We start from the raw sequence: 24554 nt of genomic DNA on the forward strand, positions 1-24554 counted from the left end.
TTGCACCTGATGTAGGTGCCAAAGAGACACCAGGGACGCGAGAGCCGCAGGCCTGAAACGGGCGCGGGAGTCGGCGGGACCGCAGTCCAGGGCACCGCTCGCTAGACACCCCTCCGCGGAGAGTGCGTTTCTAGGCAACGCCGGGCGGCGTCACTTCCTGCCATTTAAACTCGGGCCCACCCTCGCGGCGCTCGCCCGAGTCCGCGCGCTCTGTGGTCCCGCGCGCCTTCTTCGCGGCTCCGGGCGGCTGGTGGACGCGAGGGGCGCCGAGGGCGGGAGCGGAGTCCGCGCCCCTCGTCTGCGCTGCGGCCCAGCGGCTCCCGGCGGGCGGGCGGCGGCGATGGCGGCGGCGGAGCCCGCGAGCTCTGCTCAGCCCACGCCGCAGGCCCAGGCCCAGCCGCCGCCGCCGCCGCCTGGGGCGCCATCCTCGCAGCCGCCCGCGGCGCTCGCGGCGGGCAGCAGCCGGCACGAGAAGAGCCTGGGGCTGCTCACCACCAAGTTCGTGTCGTTGCTGCAGGAGGCGCAGGACGGCGTCCTGGATCTCAAAGCGGTGAGCGGGGGCGGAGATGGGGGGCGAGGCCTGAGGGAGCTGGGTCCACCGCCCACACGCCGACCGGGATGCCGGACGCCGGCGTCGGGGCCCTCCGGGAAGCGAGGAAGAGGGGGGCTGGACGCGGGGCCCCCGCCGGCGGGTAGCCGCGCGGCCCCGGCCACAAAGGAGCACCCTGAGCGCGGCGGCCGGGGCCCAAGCACCCAGAAATTCGCGCTTTGCTCTGGACTCACTCAGGGTTGGTTTGGTGTTGGAAACTGATGCCTTAATGGACCGCTTTACAGGACTTTATTACTGTTTGAAGAACTTAGTGCCAGTTCGTCTGAAGGAAAGGAAAACGAGAAAACTTCCCACACTTCCCCGCTAAAATAATTTTTAGAAGGGGAAACTCTTCATCGACAGGAAGTGAGATTCGATTTGTTGACTTAATTTGGAATCTTACGGGTTTCTAGATGGGAGATTTGCAGTCGCACGGAGAGTTTTGTGACTTCCAGACTAACCGGTGGAATTGCTTAGTAAACGTAATCTGGTTTTATAAGAATGTTTGCTTCGGTTCAGATTTTTTCAAACAACGTTCATCAGAAGCTGTTCGGTCATACAGTGATTTAACCGTTCCTGGCAGGATTTGTAAGGATTCCACAGCACAGAGGGGGGAAAAGAAGTATGTGATCATGTGAATTAAAAATCCAGCCAGTACACTGAAGTTAAGAAAGAGCCAATACTTTAAAAAACAAACACAATTACTAAGGAGTCTACAATCACAGCGGATCGCCTCTGTGACTCCTTTACCTGGCTGTAATGGGAAAACTCGCAGCACCCAGGGACTAAGGACCATGCCACCTTCCTGGCTTGAAGCCATTACCATCCTCACTGCTGTGCCCACGGCAATGGAAATAGTGTCTGAGCTGGAGAAAGAAGCCTGCCTTCCGTAACTTTCATGTTGAGTGTCCTCCTCTTGGTGGCCCAGTGGGAGGCACTGGCTTGTTGGCATTGGAATTGCCCCCTCCCCCTCTTCCTGAGTATAGATGCCAATGGGTGTCCGTTTTTATTTGGAAATGGTATTCCTGGGACCTTTTTTTTTTCTTTTTGTTGCCACTTTTGAAATTTACTTGTATTCTCATTCATATAGTCTCTCTCTGCCTGCCTTCTCCCTCCCTCTTCCCCTCTCTCAACCTCTTTACCTCCTTAAAAGTACTTTAATGGGCTTCTACAGTATTCAAATTGTAATGAATTCAAACGGTATGGTTTCCAATTTCACCAGGAGTAATGAGGTCAGCAGAGAAACCCCTGATGTTACAAAACATCCATTGAAATCTGCTGTTCAGAATTAAATTCAGCTGTAGCCAGTGATTGTCAATAATGAAAAAAAAAAAAAAAATCAGGGAATTCCGGGGCTTTCCGATGGTTCGGTCCTGAAACATGCTCAACTCAGAATAAGATGAACTCGGTCTGCCCTTCCAGACTTTGTTATGTGGCTTCCTTCCCCTGTATGGCAGCAGGCTCAGGCATCCAATAGCATAAGTTTGATATTCAAGAGTCTTATTTCAGTTATCTTGGATCTGTCCTAAAGAAAGGTTCATAGATTTCTGTACTAATAAGGGTTGATGACTTATAGAGACCAGTGAAGTATTCTATTTCTAGGTAGAAAAACATTTTATTTATACATACATTTCATGTATAAAAATACACATAAAATCTTATATATAGGGGCAGGAAGAAGGGGATCTGTGATTGGTTATGTAAAATGAATAAAAAATTTCTTAATAAAAAAATAAAATCTTACATATAAAACAACTTACAGTAAGGCATTCCTAGTGATGTTTCTCATAGTACATTATGAAATATCATTAAGATATCCTGATAATACATGCTAAAGATCGACTTATTCTGATAATAATACATTTCTATCTGAAAATTATAAAACTCATCCATTTTTTTTTATTCTCTGAGGAAAGAACATTTTTCTGTATAAGCTACTGATACAGGTTTTGCACCTAATTTTTTAAATAAAAGAATCCAATTTTGTGAAAATCACAACTATAAAAAATATATTAACTTTCCCATGAAATATCCTGAGTGGCCGTAAAATAATCAAGACTGTGTAGATGGTAAGTATAATATTCTCATCCTCTTGTGAGCCTGATACACTAAATTTAGGAAAGTTCTGGGTCAGGTCTGTCAAGTGAGATTGTTCATTAGACAGTAGACTTATTTTCTATGATGTACTGTTGTGGTAGTCCTTAAAAATTTAAGTTTTCATGTGTGTTTCTGTATCATGGATTCCTTTTTGTAAAGAAAAAGACAAAATTTTACTTCTCTGGAATAAAAGTAACACGGTAGGCAATGGGCATCTGTCTAAAAAGGAGGGCACTGGTAGCAGATTCTGTATAGTATTTTATTTTTTTGTACCTTAATAACTGAACTGTTAAAGAGTGTGGGTGTGTGTTCTGAAAATTCCTGTTCAGTATACTTTACAATGTTTTATTTGCCATTTGGCTGCCATCTTGAACTTTGCAAACATAATCTGGATTGTGTACATTGTGCATTATGGTTACTTAAGTTACAATGACACCTAAGTATTGGTACCTCTTCTCTCCCAGATCCAGACACAAATATAACAAATGACCTAACTGATACACACACACACACACACAGAGATGAGACATATTCAGCCTCAGGCTTCAGTAGGTAACAAGGTTTTGAGGTAGTTGACATAGGGAGGTATGTATGGAGCATGGCAAGCCTTCAGTACTTGCTTTAGGACAGCACCACTCCTGAGTATATGCCTGCAGAATTGAAAGTGGGGTCTGGAATAGGAGGGATCTATAAAATCCATGTTCATGTCGGTATTACTCAAATAGTCAAAAGATGGGCAACTCAGATGGCACAGTGAGGAGCTTTTCTGTTTGAGAAAGAAATTCTGTACTGGGAAGATGATCCTTGAAGATTTTACATGAGTAAACAAATATGCTATACGATTTTTTTTTTATTTTTTTATTTTATGTGTATGAGTGTTTTGCCTGCATGTATGTCTGCACTACATGTGTGCCTGGAGCCTGCAGAGGCCAGAAGAGGGCATCAGACCCCTGGATTGGAGTTACAGATGGTTGAAAGCCATCATGTGGGTCCTGGGGATTGAACCTATGTTCTCTGGAAGAGCAGCCAGTGCTCTTATTAACTGCTGATCTATCTCTCCAGATTCTACTATGATTTTTATTTGAAGTATTTGAGTACTCAGATTCTTAAAAACAAAGCAGGAAAATGTCTGCCAGAAGATATGGCAATATAGAAGGAAAGTTGATTAATGGAGTTATAGGCTAAATTGTCAAAACTAGTACCCTCCACCCCATTCATTAATATGGAACTACATTTGAAGGTAGTTTCTTAAAAGGAAGGCTGAGTTAAATGACACTATCAGGATGTGGCCTAATGAAATCTCATCAGTTTCCTTGTGACAGCAAATTTGGAGACACAGAACCAGCAGGGCAGTTCACACATAAAAAGACCATGTGAGAACACAGCAAGAGGGCAAGAGATGGGAGACGAGGGAGGGCAGTGGGGCAGGGGTGTCAGTTAGGAACAGATTAAATATAATGACAAATGTCACAGTGAAATCTCTGAATGCCAGCCAAAATAATAGTTCTAGAAAGGGATTTTTGAACTATACGCAGGCACACAATCTCTAGAGATTTCAGTTTATAGATTTCAAAAGATCACTGATTTTCCTAGTTAAATAGACACTATCAAATACCTTTTTTCTCCTCTTTTGATTATTCTTTGGTGACCTGTTTAAGAAAAATATAAATGTACTTTAAAAAAAAAAACTTGTACAGAGTTTATTAAAAATAGCATCAGAAAAATATTCAAAGCTTATCTGTTTCAAAATACAGTACAATAGCAGTCAGAGTAACCAAACACAGAGGGTATGTTTAGGTGCAGTTTCTTTAGGGCAGAGGATTGATATGGGATTGAAACACTTACTGTGTAAATAAACGGGGCTGCTTCTGGAGGGGCCCTTCTGCTCTTAGAGTCAGCAATTCTTTGGTATTTCATTTCCTTGTTGATTTATGGCCCCTCCAGACCCACTGAAAACAGATCAGCCTCTCCCAGGAATTTTCTTTGTTGCTCTTAAGTACTCCCACTTCTTCACAAGTTTATAGCATTTTAACATCTCTAGGGCAATTGACCCTTTTTTTTTTGTGCTAGGGATTTAACTGGGGATTTGCACAGGTTACTCTTTTTTAAGATTTATTTATTTGTACTGCTGCTTTGCCTCATGTGTATCTATGTGCACCACCTGCATGCAGAGCCAGTGGAAGTCCAAAGAGGTGCTTGGATCCCTTAGAACTGGAGTTACTCATGCTTATGAGCCTCCATGTGGGTGCTAGGAAGCAAACCCAGATCCTTTGAAAGAGCAACAAGTGCTCTTCTTAACAGCTAAGCCATTTCTTCAGCCCCTACAGTTTGATGTTTTAAGCACCATTTTATGAGATACTATCTGCATAGGCATAGCCTTAAATGAGTTTATTTTCAGTAAGCAAATAAGTGGAAATTTAAATTTCTGCTTTTCTGCCATTTTTATCTACCCTTTATGGAACCTATACTCAAGTTTTACTTGAATTCCCTGTTCAGTACAAACATACACTGAATTCATATGCCCAAATTATTTAAAGTCTTTTAAGTTGTATAAAATGTTTTGTCACAGTTTTGTTTCATGAATATAGGACTCATGTCAAATGCTGTCCTTATTTATTATTCTTTAGCTTTCTGGGCTTCTCTATGAAATAAGAACACTTACTTTGCAGAGTTATTGTGAGCTTTACATTAGATAACATCTGTAAAGTCCTCAGTTACCCTATTGCTATAGGTTAAAATCAAGCATTTTACATGTTAATTATAATGAGTTGTGTTTGAAATTAGGTAATAATTAACTTAAGGAAATGGGTCCTTCCTGTCTTCCTGCCAAGATAGATCTTATTCCTTTGGAACCATAAGACAAAATAAATTCTTCCTTAAGTTGCTTTGGTCATAGTGTTTTATCTCAGCATCAGAAAAATAACTAATATATTGAGTCTCCCTTCAAATTCATGACCACTAACTTTGAAGGTGCTATCTACACTCCTCATGTGGTGATATTTTGTTTTACTTATTAATAAAATTTGCCTGAAGCTCAGAGGATAGAGCCAGCCACTAGATTAAACAAAGAGGCCAGGCAGTGGTGACACACACCTTTAAGCCTAGCACTTTGGAGGCAGAGATCTGTCTGGATCTCTGTGAGTTCAAAGTCACACTGGGCTACATGAGATTGATCCAGTCTAGGAGAGAAGCAGATCCAGGCAGTGGTGGCACACACCTTTAAACCTCATGAGATCTCATGCCTTTGCTACCAGTATTTGGGAAGCACACACGCCATTAATCTCAGCACTAGGAAGGAAGTGAAATGGCTGAGTGGAGAAAGGTGTGTAAGACGTGAGGAGACAGGAACTAGAGCTTTTTCAGCTGAGGACTCAGGCTTTCAGTCAGGATTCCTGGAGATAGAATCTCACCTTCTATTCAGACTGAGGATTTGGTGGTGATAAGAAGTTTCTCTAGTGGCTTGTTCCTTTGTCTGTCTGATCTTTCAGTATTTACCCCAATATCTGGCTCCGGGTTTCTTATTAATAAGACCATTTAGGATTTGAACAACACCTTCTGTACTGTCCACTATTTTATGTCAGTATTTTTCCTTCCATCCCTCTACCCCAAAGCTGATGAGAAAATCAAACATATTAGGAAGGAAACGGCTGCTGTTTTGTCTACTAATGTAACAGCATTTGCACTCAGCCCAGTGTTGGACTTCAGTTCCTAATATGCCTTCCCACTGGCTCCTAACGGTCTCTTTAATGCTCTTCTGTGTTGTTAATTATCTATGTTTGCCAGTTCATTCCTATCAGCATACTTACAGGTTGAAATAGCACCTATCTTCAAAAGAAAAAAGAGAAAGAGGAAGAAGAAAAAACTTCTTGAAGATCCCATAGCTCCTACAGATACAGTCTTCTGTCTCTGTTCCTCATTACAGCATGACACTTCAAATACGCTCTCTATGCTAGCTTTCCTTCTGTTCCTCCAGGAGATCCCTCCTCCCCTGCCAAACTGGTTCTTTCCCAGGTGCCTGGAGATCTCTGAACCTTCTTCCCTCACGGCCTCTTCCTTACACGCCTTTCCTTTGAATTCCACAACTCCTGCATTCATGCCCCATGTGTAAGTGTCAGGTTGTTCTTCATTTCTCACACTCTTTGTTCCCTTGCTAGGTGGATCTTGTGGATTCCACTGTTCCTGAGATGTCTGTCTCCCAAGGACAATCAGATTGATGTCTAGCCTGTGCCTCCCTTATAGCTTTGGTGTCTCCTTCATGGCTTACATTCTCATGCCCAGTGATCTCCTTTGGGATGTCACAGTCTCCAAGGTTAAGTTCCTGACTTCCATTCCTTCAAACCTATTCCTACAGTGCTGTTCCTCACTTGCAGTTGTTCAAGTCAAAAACTCTTTTGAGCTAAGGAGATGACTCAGTATACAAAGGCATTTGTTGCCAGGTCTGTGGAAGAACACCAGCTCTACAAAACTGTCCCGTCTTACATGCATGAGCTGTGGCACATATGCCCCGCCCCCAATAAATATAACTTTAAAAAAACAAACAAAACCTTGAGTGATCCTTGGCTCCTCTCTGCCGGGAACTGCTGCTTGCAGAGCCTTCAGATTCTACTCAGACTGTCCCCGCTGATCATCACCTTCTTAGGTTACTCCATCTGTATTCCTACCTTTATTGGATTGTTGCTGTTGCCTTTCTCATTGATCTCCTTTCTTCTGTTTTCTTCTCAACAAGATTCTCCTAATAGCAAACAAAGAGGACATTTTGAAACATGAAGTCACATCATCCCTGTGCTTAAAGCTGCCTGGTGGCTTTCCATGTCACTAAAATTAAAAGCTGAAAACTTTACAATGACGGAGAAGGTCTGCTGTCTCTCTCCTAGTGATATCAGAACCCATAAAGTCTCACCTACATGAATGCTCAAACATGAGCTGAACAAGGAGGACACCAGTGAATATTCCAGAGTGGACAAGAAAAAGCCCACTAGGATTCAGCCCTACACAAAGAACTATAGGCAACTGAGGAAAGTTGGGAACAGGAGAGTTGGTCCTCCCTAGGGAAGAGCACACCAATTGGTTATCCAGTGCCAAGTGGTGAGCTCTGAACAGGTTATATTTAGGAATATATATACACACTGACACATACATACATACATGCAATAACAGTGAATAAAGAAGTCATGAATTTGAAGGCAAGTGGGAGGGGCACGTGAGAGGGTTTGGAGGGAAGAAAAGAGAAAAGGAAGAAATGTAATTATCTCAAAAATAAAATAAAAAAAAAAAACAGCTCTTATGGTCTGGATCCTATGTGTACAGTGCAACACCAGATACCAGGAGCTGTTGCTATGGCTGTGAATGATGTGGTGCATGTGTATGTAGATACTGAAAACACAGAACCATGGCTGGCAGAACTCTGGGTCACTTCTTGAGAACCTTTTCAGAAAGAAGCAAGAACATTCTTAATTTTAGAATTTTTTTTTTATGGCTACTTTGCAGTAGGTTGCTGTTCTTCAGAATAAAGTCAAACTCACAAACAGAAATTCTGTGAAGGAAAGTGAGATGATAAAGATTCTGCTGAGTACTGTGCAACCATGGCTAGTCCCAGTCCTGTTTAAGTTTTGATTCCCTGGAGTCAAGAGTCTTTTGGAGATTAGGAGATTCTAGAGATTTTGTAGAATTTAGACAATGCCAACTCAGAGTTGAGGATACTAAAAAGCCTGTTGCTCCCATCACTGCACATCCTGTTCTGGTCTACTGTTGGAGACACGAGTCCCATTCCAGAAAGACCTGGATGTGGGGCATCCTGGTTGGTTTTTTTTTTTTGTTGTTGTTGTTGTTGTTTTTTTTTTTTTTTTTTTTTTTTGTCAGTTTGCACAAGGTAGGGTTACTACCTAAGAGGGAACCTCAATGGAGAAAATTCCTCCATCAGACTGGACTGTAGCAAATCTGTAGAGCATTTCCTGGGTTAATGAATGATTTAGGAAGGCCCAGGCCACTGGATGGTGCCACCCTTAGGCTGGTGGTCCTGGGTTATATAAGAAAGCCGGCAGAAGCTCTGAGGATTACCTCATAAGCAGCACTCCTCCATGGTCTGTTTCAGTTCTTGCTTGACTTCCCTCAATGAGTAACTGGGATTGGGACAAATAAGTCAAATAAGCCCTTTCCTCCCCATTGCTTTTGGTGATAGTGTCTTATCACAACAGTAGAAACCCTAATGAAGACAAGTTGGTGAGTCAAGCAAGTAGTGTTGACTACCAGTTCAAGAGCTGGTAACCATGTCTTAAGCTATAAATCACATTTGTTAATGTAGATAATGTGCTGGAAATTGTCAGGAGGACCATTTAACTACTTTTTCATTAGTGCCATGCATTGTGTAGTGGGACCCTACATTAATGATATAGGCTTTGGACTCTGGAAGTGGAACTAACTGCTGGGTAACCTCTTTTCCTAGTGGGGAACTGATCACAGAAACTACATGGTGTTCTTCATAATTTTCATTCAGTTCTTAAAATGGTAATATGTAGCAGGAATCTTAACAGGTCTTATTATAAAATCAAACCTGAGGCCAGATATTGGAGTGAATGCTGGAAGATCAGAAAAGCGGAACAAGCCACAGCTACCTCACCTTGCCAGTTCCTCAGCTGATCCTGTTTCCTCAGACTGGAAACCTCTGTGTCCTCATCCAAATGGATCTCAGCTGAACTGCTGCTAGAAGCCTAAAAGCTTAAGCAGCCAAATGCTTCTAGTTTCTGGTCCTCACGCCTAATATATCTTTCTGCTTTCTGCCATAACTCCTTGGGATTAAAGGTTCACTTTCTGGGATTAAAGGCGTGTGTCACCATGCCTGTTTCCATTGTGGCCTTAAACTCAGAGATTCAGGTAGATCTCTGCCTCTGGAATGCTAGGATTAAAGGTGTGAGTGCCACCATTTTCTAGCCTCTGTATCTAGTGGTTGTCCTGTTCTCTGACCCCAGATAAGTTTATTAGGGTGCACAATATTTTGGGGAACACAATACCACCACATTTCCCCTTTTTTTGTGTCTAAAATTAAAAAAGCTTATAACTAATACAAGAAAAATTCTATCCAATAAGTATATACAATATACACAGTCAAGATTATATTAAGATGTCTAGTCCATTATTCAGACAAAAAACTCCATTAATATATTAACAATGTCCAGTCCAGCAACATTTGATAAACTCAGACAAAAAAATTTTCATTACTTATCCTATGTAAAACAAGTAGTTCTTTTTTTAAAAGTAGATTCAAAAATTGACCTGTTTTATCATATTCAATAATATTTGTGTTACTCTTACATTCTAGGAAAGAAACTACCATGCTTTTTTAAAATCATTGCTAGAATCACCACTATGTTAGAGATTTTTATTTCTTGTTGATTAATACTGTTGGGGTGGGATAATTCATCCATGCAATAAAGCTTTAAAAATGAAGATCATTATTAAACAGATTTATAATTTGTGCATATAATTCCAACTACCCTTATTCCTTAATTGCCAAAAGGTCCAGATTCATCGAGTAAGGCTGTCTTTTGATAAGATTCTTCTGAAGAGAGAAATAGGAAGTGACAGATTAACAATTAGTAGTTCCTCCTCAGCTTAGTCTGTGAGGTGACAAAAATTACTACTGTGTTTTATTTTGGGGCCATATGTTGTGTCCATATTTTTTCCTTCTCTCCAGCATCTGCTAGTGTTTAGATGGGATAATTTCTCTAGTATTTGCAAAGTCTGGGAAATACTTCAAATATATCTAGCTAATGTTCTCAAAATACTGAGTGGGTCAAATTTGGGATTGGACTCTCGTGTTTTGACCTTAATAGCCAACTTTCTCTCTGACTTTAAAATATACACTGTGCTTTCTCTGTTCTCTTTGTCCTAACCAGGCTGCAGATACTTTGGCTGTGAGGCAAAAGCGAAGAATTTATGATATCACCAATGTCTTAGAAGGAATTGATCTAATTGAAAAAAAATCAAAGAACAGTATCCAGTGGAAGTAAGTCACACAAACCCTACCCAATACTAGCTACATATCTAGCTTTAAACCTTTCTTTCTTTTTTTTTTAATTTAATTTTATTTTACAATACCATTCAGTTCTACATAACAGCCACAGATTTCCTTGTTCTCCCCCTTCCTGCCCCCAGCCCACCCCCCATTCCCACCTCCTCCAGAGCAAAGCCTCCCCCGAGGACTGAGATCAACCTGGTAGGCTCAGTCCAGGCAGGTCCAGTCTCCTCCTCCCAGACTGAGCCAAGCGTCCCTGCATAAGTCCCAGGTTTCAAACAGCAGCCAACTCATGCAATGAGCACAGAACCTGGTACCACTGCCTAGATGCCTCCCAAACAGATCAAGCCAATCAACTGTCTTACCTATTCAGAGGGCCTGATCCAGTTGGGGGCCCCTCAGCCTTTGGTTCATAGTTCATGTGTTTCCATTTGTTTGGCTATTTGTCCCTGTGCTTTATCCAACCTTGGTTTCAACAATTCTCGCTCATATAAACCCTCCTCTTTCTCGCTAATTAGACTCCCGGCGCTGCACTTGGGGGCGAGCCATGGATGTCTGCATCCAGATTCCTCAGTCCTTGGATGGGGTTTCTGGCACAACTATTAGGGTGTTTGGTTCAAACTAAAATCAATCAAAAGAGATCAAGAAGGGAATTACTTAAACCTTTCTTTAAATGCTCAGTTTAGCTGGCCAATCACACCAGACTTCTCTTCCCCAGGACAGGCTCCCTGGGCTTGCCTATCTGTTCATTATGTGTTGGATATTTTCCTTGCTCTCTCCACTCTTTCATATATTAGCTAGGACATGATTGTGTGCTTCTGACAAATACGCTCTGTTTTTAGAGTACTCCTTCGGCCTTAGTTTTTTGTTTTGTTAGAATTCTATCCCAAACCAGAAGTTTACAGTTAGCTTTACCAGCACCTCAGTGTACACCAGGAGACTTAAATGTAACTGTTTAGCTTTGATGTGATTTTGGCACCTCGGTCACTAGCTTGGCCTTCCAGGTGATAAAAGCCATTCTAGCACATACTAAGCATTTTTAAAACATGGTTCTTGTCATCAAAATTTTTTGTTGTTATTTGAAAGGTGTTTTTTTGTTGTTGTTGTTGTTAGTGGTGGGTTTTTTTTTTGTCTTTTTTAGGTTTTTGTTTTTTTACTTTTTATGTGCGTTGGTATTTTGCCTGCATGTATGTCTGTGTGAGGATGCTAGATTCCTTGGAACTGGTGTTACAGACAGTTGTAAGCTGCCATGTAGGTGTCGGGTCCTCTGAAAGAGCAGCCAGTGCTCTTAACTACTGAGTCATCTCTACAGCCCCTATCAGTAAATTTTCCAAGCAAGTATGTATACAGCTTTGATGTTTTAAGTTTTGTAAGGATTTTAATGTGTGGTTCCAGAAGAGTGTAAACTCATCTTGATTAATGTATAAGTCCGTTTATTACTATAAAAATTAAATGATATATTAAATGGGTGTCTGAACCTGTAGGTATTAATTCTCATGCTTTTAAGGGGTGTAGGTGCTGGCTGTAATACTAAAGAAGTTATAGATAGATTAAGATTTCTTAAAGCTGAAATTGAAGATCTAGAACTGAAGGAAAGAGAACTCGACCAGCAGAAATTGTGGCTACAGCAAAGCATCAAAAATGTGATGGAAGACTCCATTAATAACAAATATCCTTCTGAGTAAGTTTTATATATATAGCTGCAGAATGTGTACATGCTTCTTTAGTCTCAAGTCAGTTACCTGATGCTTATGCAGTTAAGTTTTACAAATGAACATAACATTTTATAATTTTCTAATAACTTAGACTGGTATTTTAAAAATACTATTATTTTAAGTTTTATTATTAACATTCTTGTGTTGTAGTGAGGGGGAACGATGTGTTCTTTCAGCATCCTGACTAACAGGATGCAGCATTGTAGCTTAGTATGGGGGTCTGAATTTTATTGCTAAGTATGTCAGGGTGCTTTAAATAATTATGTCCAGTTGTAGGGTAGTCAAAACCCTAGCAGCTTTCAGTTTTGAAAAAATAATTTGAGTTTAAAAGACTATCAATAGCTTATAGTCCTTGATATTACTGTTATAGTCCTGCCTAATATTAACCCAAGAATGGTTTCTACTACTACATAGAGGGATATTAATAATGCAGGCCATGTGTTCCTTACACATCACTGTCTATGCTTAGAGACTTTGGAGATTTCTTTTGTATTTGTTTACCTGTACTTTTACAGAAACTTCGCAGTTTTTTCCCACCTCACAGAAATATTTGAGTAATGTATACAATGCATTCATCATGTTGTCTTACTTGTTACTTTTGTGTGGGGGTCAGAGCTCCATAATCATGTGAGAACAATGAGAATTTTCAAGTTGCGTCCTGTGGAACCTGAAGATTCAGAAACCAGTTAAGTGATCTAGAGTTTGTTGCCCTGCTTTATATAGCTTTACAAGATTTTGGCCATTTACAAGTCTCTTAAACCATGACTGTACATATGCTGTATACCTTACATAGTTGTGATATTTTGATGTGTCAAAAAATATTTCTGTTTGGGAAAAGACTGCCCTGGATTTAGCTAATTCTTAGAAATGGCAAGGGCTCAGCCAGGAATGGAGTTGTACCATACCACCTCCATCTGGCCCACACACCCAGGAGGCAATATTCCTCTGACTTCCTCATCCCAGGGCCAGGAAAAGGCAACCTGGGATCCTATAGAAACGAGTTGGTCAAAATTATTCAAACTAACCAATTCAAACTAACCTTCCCTGCCTTGCTTTTTATATGAAGACCCAAATAAAGATTCTGGACTAGTGCTTTCTCCTGCCTTCTAAACACACTGTTCTATTTCCAATGTGGCCTGTGACACATTAGTCTCTAAGAGCTATGAGTGTAATATATTTTGTTTTCCAGAGACTCCTCTCTTTCTTTCTGTTGTCATGCAATTCATTAAAGATAAACAGTTACCCAAGAAGATTTATCCTGTATGGCCGCTCTCCACTCACAGTGATAATGCTCTTTCCCATCCATTCTGTATGCACACACATCTCTAGTATATGTACCATTTTCCATCATACCCCAAAAGTCCTCAGATGTCACAAATCAGAACAGCTTCTTATTAGAGCAAAACATAGAAACTCTGCCTACAGACCTTTGTCTTTGTCTTTCTAAAGACTTGCACTTTAGTCTGACCAAGTGGTAGCACCTTCACTCACTTGATTTCAATTTGGACTTCAGTTTGATTAACTTAACTGTGCAGGCCTTGATATAAATGTTGTTCCTTAACTCTTATGACAGTACGTTTTCCTATGTAACTCACGAAGACATCTGCAATTGCTTTAATGGTGAGTACTGTCAGCCTTTTTTACATTTTTCCATTTATTTGTTTATCTGTTAATTTGGTTTTTCAAGACAAGGTCTCTCTGTGTATCGCTGGCTGTCCCAGAACTCACTCTGTAGACCAGGCTGTCCTCTAATTTAGAGATCCACCTGCCTCTATATCCCAAGTGCTGGGATTTAAAGGCATGAGCCATCACATTCTTCCTCTCAGCAACCTGTCGACTGTAGTTTCTCACAATTTTCCATACACTCAGCCTGACACACTCCACTACTGAGTTGTGAATATTTTTGTCTTTCTCAGTAGTGGAGTGTTGATAGGCTGCTTACATTTCTGTTTTCATGGCAGTAACCTTTTTCATAACTTTTACTTTATGTGTGTTAGGGCACAGGAGCCAAGGGAAGAGGAACTTAAGTCAGCAGGATTTAGCAGCCTTTTCAAAGTCACAGGAGCATTAGAACTTGAAATATAAGCATTGTTTCATGAAACTGTATACAACAGGTACTAGTCACAGGTGGAATGCAGAGAACTCTTGAGGAAAGTTAGGTGAATCTGTTCTTTAACCAGGAATCTTATTCCTAATCCTGTTCCATCTTCTACTTCCCATGTTTAAAGCTTGAAATGACAATGTGATGTATCAGCTAAAGTGGATGAGACTATTTCCAAAATTATAAACTAAAATTCTGTGCATATTTATATTATGCATGTTTACTAAAAGGATAGCATGTGTATTGCCTACACAGAGTAATCAGTTTGTCAAATTCTTTTTTAATGCAAACTGAATTTCCATGTAAAGACTGTTGAAAATACATATAACTTTATGGTCCTATTTTGCCAGCATAGTTCTTATACATTCTAGTGAAGTTTAGAGGGAGCTTTATTAACCTGAATTGCATAAAAGTTCTGTTGCAAAACAGGCTTCAAAAATAAATTTGCCTAAGGATAACCAACCAGTTACTCTATTATACTTAGCTTCTAGTGTCCTATTGTTTAAATGGTTTGACTGCTTTAAGTAACCAATGTTTATATGAGGCTAAAGGGTTGCACAGTCTCAGACTTTACAGAACACAAAAGAAAAGCTAAGGACCTGAATTGTTCAGTGAGAGTAGCAGCCAACTCTGAGAATGCTTGAGACTTATAAAAGCTACTAATAACATGTATGCCCTGTCCTTATTTAATATCCAGGGCATGGCCATGTTGTTATGGCCTTCATTTTATTGACACTGATGTCATCTGGCCTAGGTTTTTTTTTTTTTTTTCTTTTTTTTTTAAGACAGGGTCTCAGGTTGGCCTCAGTCTCACTATATAGCTGAGGATGACCTTCTGATCCCTCCTGCCTCTTCCTCTTTGGTGCTGGGATTATAGGCATGTGCCATCACCCCTGATTTTTGCAATGTTGGGGATAGAACCAGGCCTTTTTTATAGTCCAGCACTCTACCAACTGAGCTACACCTCTAGCCTCTGTTTATTTAACTTCTGAGATAGATTCTCAATTAGCCAGTGCCGGACTAGAACTCACTCTGTAGCAAAGAAATTCTTAATTTTCCTGCCTTCATTTCCCAGGTGCTGGGATTAAAACCATGTACCACCACACCTGGAAGCCTGTGACTAAGTCTACACTTTTGATTCTATACTTTTGTCTCATTCTTACCTCATCTTTTATGGTCTATAGCATTCTACAGTTGTTAAGTATTTATTAATTTTATTTTACCAGGTGATACACTGTTGGCCATTCAGGCACCTTCTGGCACACAGCTCGAAGTACCTATTCCAGAAATGGTATGTAGGATAGCTTTTATACAAGTGAAGAAATAGATCTACTGTCTCAAGAGAAACAAATATATTTTCTTGAACTAAACAAGAACAAACAGTGTGTGGACACTTTTCAGTTATTGGTATTTATATATCTGAAAGCACTGATATCTGAATGTGGGTATCTTCAATACTTTGGTAAAAGTAGCTGAATGAATCTGTACGTCCCTTCTCCCCTGTTCTCAAAGCATTTAGGAATTTATATATCTGTATTTTAAAGCTTTACAAAACAAATTACCTTTTGGAAAAGGAAGAATTTTGTTATCTATGTAGGAAGTCAAGTCAGTTGTCTTGGAAAAGTTTTGGTTTGTGAAATCTGTAAATTCAAATAGGATGTAGATGATCACAGTCGTGGTAGCTTACTCCAGAGATCGGAGTTCATGCATGTGGCCACTTTGTACATTACTGAGCACAGCCAGGTAACATTACAGATAGTAAAATGGATGGTGGTGTATGCATGTAATAATCATCCCAGCATGTGAAAGACAGTTTTGAAACCAACCTGGACAACATAGTATAAGTCTGTCCAGTGAAGATGAAAGTGAGGGACGGGAAAGAAATGGAAGAGAAGGAAAAGAAAACAAAGGGAAAAACAGGGACAAGGAAAGAGGAAAGGACAGGACAGATTGATTATTTAGAATTTTATAACTGATAGCCATTTTAGCAAAGTTCCTCTTAGGGGCAAGTGGCTTACAGACCTCAGAATTCTATTCTACTTGGTCTTTTCTCCTGTGTTGCAACCCAATGACTTTTTCATGTGAGTTTAGTTGTTAGATTCTAATGACTTTGCCTTTGTCTTAATGTGTCAAATTAGCTAGCAGTGATAATACTTATTTGTTTATGCCCAATAACTTCAAAGGGTCAGAATGGACAAAAGAAATACCAGATAAATTTAAAGAGTCACTCAGGACCTATCCATGTGCTGCTTATAAATAAAGAGTCCAGTTCATCTAAGCCGGTGGTTTTTCCTGTCCCCCCACCTGATGACCTCACACAGCCTTCCTCCCAGTCCTCAACATCAGTGACTCCACAGAAATCCACCATGGCTGCTCAGAACCTGCCTGAGCAGCAAGTTTCTGAAAGAAGCCAGAGTTTCCAGCAGACACCAGCTACAGAAGTATCTTCAGGTTGGTAGAAAGTCTTTGATCTAAAAATTTCAGGTGACTGCCTCAAACAGTTCAGAGAGCTTTAGATAAAAGGCAAAATAAGCTTATTCAATGTTTTAATTTAGTATACTCTATATTCTATATACCTGTTACTAGAATAGGTATTATAAAGGAAGATTTTAAAGCAAATTCTGTCTTTATATTTTTCTAGACATAATACATATATGGGTATGCATGTGTATGAATTTTGAGGGAAAGAACCCATAAGGAATACTTAACTACTTTTACTGAAAACTATTCACACACTGGCTCAGGAGCAGTTGAACAGTGTGTCACAATCAACAGTTTAGTACGTACTCCCACCACAGGCAATTTCAAGCTACCTACCCAAATCACTGAACTATTACTAATATTAGCCAGGATGTCATATGAAATCCATATTTGTATGCATGTATGTGTATATGCACATTATAGGAGTATCTATAGTCAGTTACAATGTTTAGACTATATAGAACTTTTGTTTCTAAGCAAATACACTGCAAATATAAAAAGCTGTATTATAAAATTTGTATTGTTTGCTAATGGGATATATCATTGCATCTACTGAAATTTCATAATCAGTAACGGTGAAGCTAGATTTTAATTGGACATAATTTAGTTTTTAAGCTTTGTGTTATATATACCTTGCTTCTTCCTATAAGTTTATACACTATAGCTGAAGAGATGCACACGTATAGTCTTTAAAAAAGTACTAATTCCAATTTAATTGGGATACACGAGGTAAATAAACAGTATATGCTTTAGCTTAAACCTAATTGGTACATTGACTTCCAAAGAGCATTTAAAAATAATAATAATTATAATTGATTCCTTTCTGTGTACCATTTGGGAAAGTGAGAGAAGTTACTTGGGGCCACATGTAATGTGGTTTGGAATATCAGATGAAAATGTTAGCTAATAAACCAGCTAAGACTTGTACAAGGGAAAGTAGAAGTTAGCTGTGCAGTGGTGAGCTTGAGGGTAGGCTGACTTGGAAACAATGTGCTTTTGGGAAGCAGAGGATAGCTTTTCAGAAGCTTCAGAGACTGAAGATGAGATGTTTGCAGTTGCCACAACAGAGACAAGATAAGACTAGAATAGGGTGCCACCAGGGAGATATAGGAAAGGGAAGTAATGAGCAGATAGGAGAAATATTGTTTAGGTAAAGCAAGTACATTTTGATGTATAAGATAAGGAGAAATGAAGTGTTGTTAAGTGAGTAGAATTATATCACACTTGTGACAGATTCAGTTTTAGAAGAATGGGGGCAGTCTTTTCCTGTCTTCAGTTTGCAAGTTTAAAGATAATGCCAAGAAAGTAAGTACTCATAAAATTTTCTTTCCACAATGTGCTAGTACTTTTAACTTCATTCTGCCAATCAAACTAGTGATGTGACTACCACTATTGAAATGTAATTGCCTCTATCACATTTGTGTTTTCAACAGGATCTATTAGTGGAGACATCATTGATGAACTGATGTCTTCTGATGGTAAGTAGTTGAAGATTTTACTACTGGATATATATCACTATCCTCGAGTATAAATGCCATATGACTCAAGATTATACTAGGCATCTTTTAGAATTTTTATTTACTTGCATTTTTAGGGAACGACTCCAAAAGGAATACTTACCACTTTCATTGAAATTGAATAGTATGTCACAATGAAGTTTTGTACATATTCCCATCACAGGCAATTTCAAGCTGCCCACCTGAATCACTTTGAACTATTACTAACATTAGCCAGGATGTCATATGAAATAATTATTAAAAATCATCTGTAGTAGGCTAATTAGTAATTTTGCTGGGCTTTTATGTAAGTTTGGATTCAGAATTGTGAGAAATTTTATGTTATGTTATGTTAATCAGCGTAACTCCTATGGAAACCAACTGTAACAATGAATATTTTTCCTTTGCAGTCTTTCCTCTCTTACGGCTTTCTCCTACCCCAGCAGATGACTACAGTTTTAATTTAGATGATAATGAAGGAGTTTGTGATTTGTTTGATGTTCAGATACTAAATTATTAGATTCCATGGAAACTTGGGACTGTTATCTACCTCTAACTGTAACATTGTAGAATTCTTAATAACCTAAGTATTTAAAATTATGAATGTAACACCGTTTTAGTTCGCTGATTCTGAAATGTTCTTCCCTAACATTTTATTTTTTACTTCACAAAACTTGAAAGGGCTCTGACTGCTTCAAGGGGGTGATTAACTGTCTGCCAGCATGCCCCTCCAGTGATTATATTCAGTTTCTTTCAAGCTGAATTCTGCTGTAGCTTCCTCTGCTGAGGAAAGTTAAAGCAGGCTTCAGGCCATCACAACAAAAGATTGCCCAGAAGATCACTTATTTGTCTTTATGTTGTTACTGCCACAAAGTTCTATCTATGTGTCCTTCAGACATTCACTGCCACATAGAGGGAAGGACGTCACTGCTGCGTGGACAGACTTTGTGAAGTGCCTTCTGTTTTAGCACTTTAAGTCTTTCAGTTTGTTGACTTCTGACATTCCACTTTCCTAGAGTCTAGGAAAGATCTGTTATGTAGTTGTTTTTAAAATGTGCCAATGCCTGTCCATTAACAAGATTAAAAAGATCAAGGTGTACGAGCATTCGGTTTATTGACCTTTGGGGGAATGTGATATACTGTCACTAGATCACAACTGAGCCATTAGTCTTGTCGCTTCATCAACATTAGCCGGTTCATTTTCACGGGGCTTCTGAGGAATCAAAGGGAAGAAAGTTTCAACAACAAAAACTTAAGTAACAGCAAACTAAACCACCATGACTACAAACTGTTACCTAGTTTAACTCTTCTAGAGTCCCTTAGGAAATACAATAAATTCTATATCAGACTTAGTGTTTGAGCCTGAATATGACTTACAGTGCTATATATACCAAAACACTAGGTAAAAATTACTTATTCAAGTGTGTTAGCCTTCAGTTTATCAGTCATGAAAGCAACTAATTTCTACTTACCAGCTCTTTCTGCACAGATTTAAGAGAAAGGCTTTTTGAAAAGTTTGCAAGTTCTTTTTGTATATTTACAAAAGCTGTGTTCATTCTGTTGACTTTTTCATCATTCATAATGTTTATCTGTAAAAACAAAAAATCTTAGTATCTCATAACTGTTAAAGTACTGCACTATCTAAATGTCTTAGCAGGTAAAGGCATTTGCTGTGCAAGCCTGGCAGCCCAGATTTGATCCTGAACCTCAGACACCCTCTCCTGTCCTCTGACCTCAGACACCCTCTCCTACTCCTGTCTGCATGTGGCACAGACACAAACTTAAAAAAAAAAAAAAAAAAAGGTTTTAAAAAAGAAATCTATAAACTCTTGACTCTACCAAGTAGATATTTTACACAAAAACTACTGTTGTCTTATAAGGAAATTTAGTCAGAAAGTTTGGACTTTTAAAAAATACAGATTTGCCTCATGCTTAAGAGTCTGACATAAACAGATCAAAATGTGTGATCTGGAGCTGGAGTTGAGTTTTCAGCAACCACATCATGTGGCTCAACCACCTCCATTTCTAGGGGATCTGACACCCTCTTCTGGACTCTGCAGGCCTACATAGAAGTGGCATATGATACACATACACATTTTTTTAAAAAATGTTATGTGACAAATCCTGGCTCTGGTATTTAACTCATTTATAATAAACAAACCTGGATCAAATGTTTTTAGTCCTTTCAAATAGGAAACTCTTGAGCCCTTTTCTGGACACCTTCTTTTAATGAATGAACATTAGCCCTTTTCAGTCTAAGCACAGAGAAGAAATGGTGTATTCAATGCTGCCACCAGTGTCTCCTTAAAAGCCTTTGGCTTCTTTGTACCACATTCTTCATGAGAACACCAATATTCCCTATGGTCATCCAGAAATACCACAATTATCTGTTGCTTTGTGAATTCAAAAACTCTGACCACTTTATGTGTGGAATCTCTGCTCAGTGAGTTCAAAAAAATCTAGTCTAATGGTCTCCTGTCTCAAGGTCCTGTTCTGTTAACAATGGACCTCTACCCTCTGCCCCTATGAGACAACATATCTCCTCCCTCTACCACTCACTTCTCCCCACACCCCCCATCCCGTCACCTCTCTCACCTCTCGTACCTTGACAAAATTTGCTTGGTAACCTGGCTAAGCACAGTTGACCCATTCTGAGTCCAGATCTTAATCTGACTAAAGTCATAACTCACTGACTGGCTTCATTAAATTCATTGTCACAAATTTCAAGCTGTCATTTATGTAAAATTTAATAAAGCTACTTTCTGAAGGAATTACTTGATATTAACTCCAACTACCTATTGATATGCCCTTTCTCTGATCCTATCCACTTATGTAAAAGTTCTACTGTCTTATAGCTCAAGAAAGTAATACTCCTCATAGACTATGAACATGCTGCCCTCAGGTTCCCCATTCTGCAGTATTAGCTCTTTTTCATTCAGGTCTCTGCAACTACAAGGAAAACTCGCTCCAAACTCCTGTCTTACCCAACTTTACTTCCTTTATAATTATGCAATCACAAATCTCCTTTAGAAAGTGTATCCCTGTTCTTAAGAGAGGTAAGTCAGTTTTTAGTGGACTTTTATGACAACTATTACATCCTGGAGAGCCAGCTCACTTACTACTTAAGCTAAGAAACTTTCTAAGAGTATACATAATCTACTTAGCCATGAAAACAATTTCTCAGGCATTTTGAAGTATAAAGATTTACTATTTTTATTTATATGTTATGCACTTGCATAAGTTTATGTGCACCATGTGTATGCAGGGAACCACAGAAGCCAAAAAAGGATATCAGATCCCCTAGAACTGGAATTAGTTGTAAGCCCCCATGGGGTGCTTAGAACTCAACCTTGGTCCTCTGCAAAAGCAATAAATGCTCTAATTGCTAAGCCATCTCTCCAGCACCTATTTTGAAGAATAAAGACAAACCTTTTCAAATTTTGTATTCTTCATTTTATAGGCTTTTTTGGGGGAGGGGGGTAGACCAGGTTTTTTTGTGTACCCCTGGCTGTCCTGGAACTCACTCCGTAGACCAGGCTGGCTTCAAACTTGGAGATTCACCTGCCTCTGCCTCCTGAGTGCTGGTATTAAAGGGGTATAACACCACAGCCTGGCTCCATTTTATAGGCTTTTAAGTTCCAAGTTTCTAGTTAGCAAGCTGCTGGTGGACATTGTACACCTTTGCTAGTGGAATCTTGAATATACTTCAAAGTGCGCTCATAAGAACTTCTGTCCTGCATACTGTCTTAACAGTAATTTCTGTGGTCTCATACAGCTATTAGGCTGTTGTGTGGGACCTCATATGTGCAGTTTCTTTGTTTTTGCCCCCCTCTTTAATTTGTATTTTAAAAGGGAGGTAGGTTATTTATCTTAATATTTTTAAAATAATCTTGCCTAGTAAGAAATGCTGAGAATTTCTGGTTTAAATAACAAAATCCCATTATTCAGTAGTTTCTAAGTACATTTTGCTTATAAAGTCAGACAGAATACTTACCTTCTTAAGATTAGTAGTAACTGGTTTTGCCTTATTTTTAGCTTTGAAGGTTCTTTGGCTGGCTATGTGAAATACATTCCTGGACTTCTGCCCTTTTAATTTGTTCTTGGCCATTGTCTAGAAAAGAAAGGGTTAAACTGCTTATATTTTGAACTACAAATAATTTTAACTTTTATGGCCATCTTAGTTTTGATTATTTTAAAAGTTGCTACATAAATACCATGTCTTCCACCCCTAGACATTTTGCTTTATCAACTGAGGCACACATATCTCAGTCTTCCCAATGTCCCCAGCCCAGGCCCGAGATGCACGGTTAATATCTATTGGTTGAATTTGGTACCATCAACACACACAAGCAACAATTTTTTCTCTACAGCATCTTATAGTAGTAACTGGCAACAATTCTGCAAGTTCACACACTAATACACGATTCTGGTTCCTGTTATATATTAGATACTAAATACTTGTTGATTTCTTCTCCCTTTTTACTCTACTTTCTTTTGTCTAGTACTCCCTATCAAAAACATTCCTTAATCTTATACTTCCTACCTCCTTCATATACCTTTCAACAACTTCCCTGATATTTTCGATACAAATGGTTTTTACATTAAAGCCTTGTTTTCTTTGCTCAGGCTAAATAAAAATTTAAATTCTACCTTATAAGTTTCTGTCAAATCCATTTAATAATTCATCTAAAGAGCAAATTTTAAAATAATTAACATTTATTGAGCTTTTACTACATATAGTCACTAGACTAATGTTTTATGTGATTTAACTCAGTTATTCCTCACCACATCCCTTTGTGGTAGGTACTATTATCCCAATTTTACAGATTAAAGAAAGAAATGATGCAGTTTGCCAAGATTTAATTTTTTGTTGTTTGTTTGTAAAAACAAAAAACAAAAAAAAAACCTGGTGGTGGTGTTGGTGGGTGCACGCCTTTAATCCCAGCTCTCAAAAGGCAGAGGCAGGCGGAATTTCTCTGTAAGTTCAAGGCCAGCCTGTAGCCAGGGCTACATAAGGAAACCCTGCCTCGAAAAAAACAAGAATAAATAAATTAAATAGGCAGTAGATAATACATGATTACAAGAGTAAACAAAAAACTAAAAAGTTAGTCAATTCCTCTAAAATCCCTTATCTAACCTCTTACCAGTTACTAAGCCTGAAGTAATAAAGAATCGGTATTGAAGTACACATAGGCCAAGCAAACAGGCATTTTATATACACAAACACTAACATCAACATAAAGCATACACAGGCAAAGGTGTTACTAACTCCAAAGACAAGAGATAACTAAGCCAGAAACACAGAATGGTTCGAGAAGACGAACAACCTAACGGAGGCCAGGATCGGTCAAGCTGACAGCTTGAAAATTGTGATGAAGACGGTTCAAATACAGGGAACCTGCCAAGGGGGGCCCCAAGGTTTCAGGCCTGCCTGGGCGGGTGGGTCCATAGCCCACGAGTACTAGGCAGCGGGCGGAGAAGCCCGTACAACAGAGCCCTCGGGGCCGCCGCAGCCAGCAGTCCCAGCACGCCCTGCCTGGGCCCCAAACATTTCACCCCAGCGCGCCGAAAAACCTCCTAAGCTTCTCACCAAAATGCAAAACGCACGCGGCTGTTCAGGTTTCCAGTGACGCCATCCACAAAGTCAAGACACAGGAAGTTCCGGGAAGAAGCAGCCAGTTAGGTGAGCGCTTTCTAGCCGTAACCCCACCCCGAGTCTGGCCACGCCCACCACGTACAGGCCTCGTCTTCTTAGCCACGCCCTTCCGCGCTGCCCTCCAGCGGAGCCCTGCCCCCTTTGCCGTGGCCACGCCCACCATGAAGGAGCCGCCCTGGAAGGGGAGGAGTTAGTCCAGCGCGGAGCTCGCTTTAAGGGGCTGTCCTGGACCTTTTACACGGGTTTAAGGGGGGACTTGGGGGGACGAGGCCTCGCCCGCTGAGGTTGAGAAGCCCGGAGTCACTAGCTGCGGACTGGGATGTCCGGCAGGTGGCGCTGCGACCTCGGGCGGCGTCCGGGCTGGGCCAGCAGTACACTGAAGAAAAAGTTCACATTCTTTTCATTTTG

At 39.9% G+C, this 24554-nt stretch overlaps 2 protein-coding genes across 9 annotated transcripts; one reads left to right on the top strand and one right to left on the bottom strand.

Moving 5' to 3' along the window:
• Nucleotides 1–174: 174 nt before the first annotated feature.
• Nucleotides 175–19589, top strand: E2f5 (E2F transcription factor 5). 2 transcript variants are annotated; one of them, XM_076563818.1, is made up of 8 exons: nucleotides 175–550; nucleotides 10579–10688; nucleotides 12205–12366; nucleotides 13989–14032; nucleotides 15740–15804; nucleotides 16835–16964; nucleotides 18428–18472; nucleotides 18901–19589. In XM_076563818.1, exons 1-8 carry the CDS (start codon nucleotides 341–343, stop codon nucleotides 19008–19010), a joined length of 876 nt encoding a protein of 291 aa, XP_076419933.1. In that variant the 5' UTR covers nucleotides 175–340; the 3' UTR covers nucleotides 19011–19589. The 2 variants fall into 2 exon arrangements, with proteins under 2 accessions (XP_076419933.1, XP_076419932.1); XM_076563817.1 differs by having other exon boundaries at nucleotides 179–550; nucleotides 16697–16964.
• Rbis (ribosomal biogenesis factor) lies at nucleotides 2180–24226 on the bottom strand. Of its 7 annotated transcripts, XM_076563820.1 has the most exons (6): nucleotides 24081–24202; nucleotides 22485–22601; nucleotides 19963–20079; nucleotides 7348–7418; nucleotides 4302–4335; nucleotides 2180–3336 (listed from the first exon to the last, which is right to left on the bottom strand). In XM_076563820.1, exons 2-4 carry the CDS (start codon nucleotides 22596–22598, stop codon nucleotides 7350–7352), a joined length of 300 nt encoding a protein of 99 aa, XP_076419935.1. In that variant the 5' UTR covers nucleotides 22599–22601; nucleotides 24081–24202; the 3' UTR covers nucleotides 2180–3336; nucleotides 4302–4335; nucleotides 7348–7349. The 7 variants fall into 7 exon arrangements, 6 of the variants coding, with proteins under 6 accessions (XP_076419935.1, XP_076419934.1, XP_042127068.1 ...); XR_013048970.1 differs by having other exon boundaries at nucleotides 2180–4335; nucleotides 7231–7418; XM_076563819.1 differs by having other exon boundaries at nucleotides 2180–4335.
• Between the last annotated feature and the right edge of the window lie 328 nt (nucleotides 24227–24554).

This window comes from Peromyscus maniculatus, chromosome 2 (genome assembly GCF_049852395.1).
Source record: "Peromyscus maniculatus bairdii isolate BWxNUB_F1_BW_parent chromosome 2, HU_Pman_BW_mat_3.1, whole genome shotgun sequence".
NCBI classification, from domain to species: domain Eukaryota; kingdom Metazoa; phylum Chordata; class Mammalia; order Rodentia; family Cricetidae; genus Peromyscus; species Peromyscus maniculatus.